Consider the following 2500-nt stretch of genomic DNA (forward strand, 5'->3'; position numbering starts at 1 on the left):
AAGAAGAGAGAGGGGGGGTAGAAGAAGGGACAGGGGGTAGAAGAAGAGAGAGGGGGGGTAGAAGAAGAGAGAGGGGGGGTAGAAGAAGAGAGGGGGGGTAGAAGAAGAGAGAGGGGGGAGTATAAGAAGGGACAGGGGGTAGAAGAAGGGAGAGAGAGGGGTAGAAGAAGAGAGAGAGAGGGGTAGAAGAAGGGAGAGAGAGGGGTAGAAGAAGTGAGGGGGGGAAAGAACAAGAATAGTACTGCAGGAATTAAGTCAGGTCTTAAAGTCTTTATTTAAAGTGGAGGTGGCAGTTGGAAGGCTACGGGCAGGACAGGTGAGGCAGGACAGGTGAGGTGGCAGTTGGAAGGCTACAGGCAGGACAGGTGAGGCAGGACAGGTGAGGTGAGGAGAGAACAGGTGGGTGTTGAACTTTCTACAGGTGAGACGTGAGGAGGGTGCCTGGAGCATGGGGTAGGTGAGGGGGGTCAGGGGTGAAAGGTGAAAAGGTGAGGTGTTGTACCTGGAACATGGGGTAGGTGAGGGGGGTCAGGGGTGAAAGGTGAAAAGGTGAGGTGTTGTACCTGGAACATGGGGTAGGTGAGGAAGGTCTCCAGCATCCTCCCCTCACAGGCAGAGTTGGCCTCGTAGGTCTTCAGCAGCTTGTCAAAGTCCCGGTTCTGTTTACAGTTGGCCAGAACCTGCAGGCTGTACTGGTGGTTACGCACAAACTCCTGGTAGATGTTCAACATCGGGAGGAGGATGTCAAACAGGTCCGCTGGGGAGAGACAGGAGGTGACACACACACACACACACACACACACACACACACACACACACACACACACACACACACACACACACACACACACACACACACTGGATGTCAAACAGGTCAGCTGAAAATACAATGATAGAACATAAAACAACATCTGAGCGGCAGGGGGTCTAACTGATTAGAAACAGACACCAGCAGATGTGCAGATGTCCAGAGTGGTGCCACAGCCAGAAATAACCCGGTGAAAGGAATCACATCAGACGAGGGCAGGGCTCCTTGTCAGCAGACCCTCTCAGATGACGTCACTAATGCATGGGCTTCTTTGTCTTTAAATGATGCATCCTTTAGAGGTCCGTCTCCGTGGTGATGCTTATCTGGAGAGGTGCTCTGCTGTTGGCTTTTAGGGGGTGAAATGATGGGATGTCTTTGTGTCAGGGTGGCCATTGTCTATCAGGTGTAGAGTGAGATAGGAATACAGGGAATAGTGGGACATTAGGACTGCTGTTTGAATAAGATGAGTGTGTGCGTGTGTATGTGTGTGTGTGTGTGTGTGTGTGTGTGTGTGTGCGTGTGTATGTGTGTGTGCGTGTGTATGTGTGTGTGTGTGATAGTGATCATAAAGACGTCAAGGCTGATGGTTGAATAGGAGAGTGCGTCAGCTGACGTCAGTGTTGGACTGGGGAGAATGTTTCTGTTGGAGAGCCTCAGCGTGGGGAAGGAGAGTGTTTCTGTTGGAGAGCCTCAGCGTGGGGAAGGAGAGTGTTTCTGTTGGAGAGCCTCAGCGTGGGGAAGGAGAGGGTTGAGTGGGGAAGGAGAGGGTTGAGTGGGGAAGGAGAGGGTTGTGTGGGGAAGGAGAGGGTTGTGTGGGGAAGGAGAGGGTTGAGTGGGGAAGGAGAGGGTTGTGTGGGGAAGGAGAGGGTTGTGTGGGGAAGGAGAGGGTTGTGTGGTAGCTTACCCAACACCAGAGTTGGCCAGTTTGCTATCCGAGCCTTCAGGCCTTGGTGGAATATCTCATGTAGAAACATGATGGTCTCACTGGAAATACAACGAAAAATAAAATCACATTATGAATGACGTGTCTGTGGAGAGCATTCACCCCTGCAGCTGTGTGTGTGTGTGTGTGTGTGTGTGTGTGTGTGTGTGTGTGTGTGTGTGTGTGTGTGTGTGTGTGTGTGTGTGTGTGCGCGTATGAGTTGTACCTGTTGAGGAACACACTGCTGACATCATCGTGACTGATGGAGGGTTTCTTGGAGCTGGCAGCCATACGAAGGGGTCGAAGGAAATAATTGACCAGGATAGAGAGCTGGTGCACGTACCTAGGAACAGACACACCCGAGGATGAGTTGAAGAAGGAACAGACACACCCGAGGATGAGACCAGGAGGAACAGACACACCCGAGGATGAGTTGAAGAAGGAACAGACACACCCGAGGATGAGACCAGGAGGAACAGACACACCCAAGGATGAGACCAGGAGGAACAGACACACCCGAGGATGAGACCAGGAGGAACAGACACACCCGAGGATGAGAGCAGGAAGGAACAGACACACCCGAGGATGAGAGCAGGAAGGAACAGACACACCCGAGGATGAGTTGAAGAAGGAACAGACACACCCGAGGATGAGTTGAAGAAGGAACAGACACACCCGAGGATGAGTTGAAGAAGGAACAGACACACCCGAGGATGAGACCAGGAGGAACAGACACACCCGAGGATGAGTTGAAGAAGGAACAGACACAC

The 2500-nt window shown here is 52.2% G+C and overlaps 1 protein-coding gene across 1 annotated transcript in view; it reads right to left on the reverse strand.

Moving 5' to 3' along the window:
- Positions 1 to 2500, reverse strand: part of LOC310824614 (ras-specific guanine nucleotide-releasing factor 2) — a gene marked incomplete at its 3' end in the record, with an annotated part of 23351 nt that overhangs the window by 4214 nt on the left and 16637 nt on the right. Inside the window, exons 6-8 of the mRNA XM_083697877.1 lie at positions 1957 to 2073; positions 1713 to 1792; positions 564 to 757 (exon numbers count right to left, since the gene is read on the reverse strand). Of these exons, the coding sequence (XP_083554003.1) occupies positions 564 to 757; positions 1713 to 1792; positions 1957 to 2073 (391 nt within the window). The remainder of the gene's footprint in view (positions 1 to 563; positions 758 to 1712; positions 1793 to 1956; positions 2074 to 2500) is intronic.

Source organism: Argentina silus (genome assembly GCF_951799395.1).
Source record: "Argentina silus genome assembly, contig: scaffold_333, whole genome shotgun sequence".
Classification (NCBI taxonomy): Eukaryota; Metazoa; Chordata; class Actinopteri; order Argentiniformes; family Argentinidae; genus Argentina; species Argentina silus.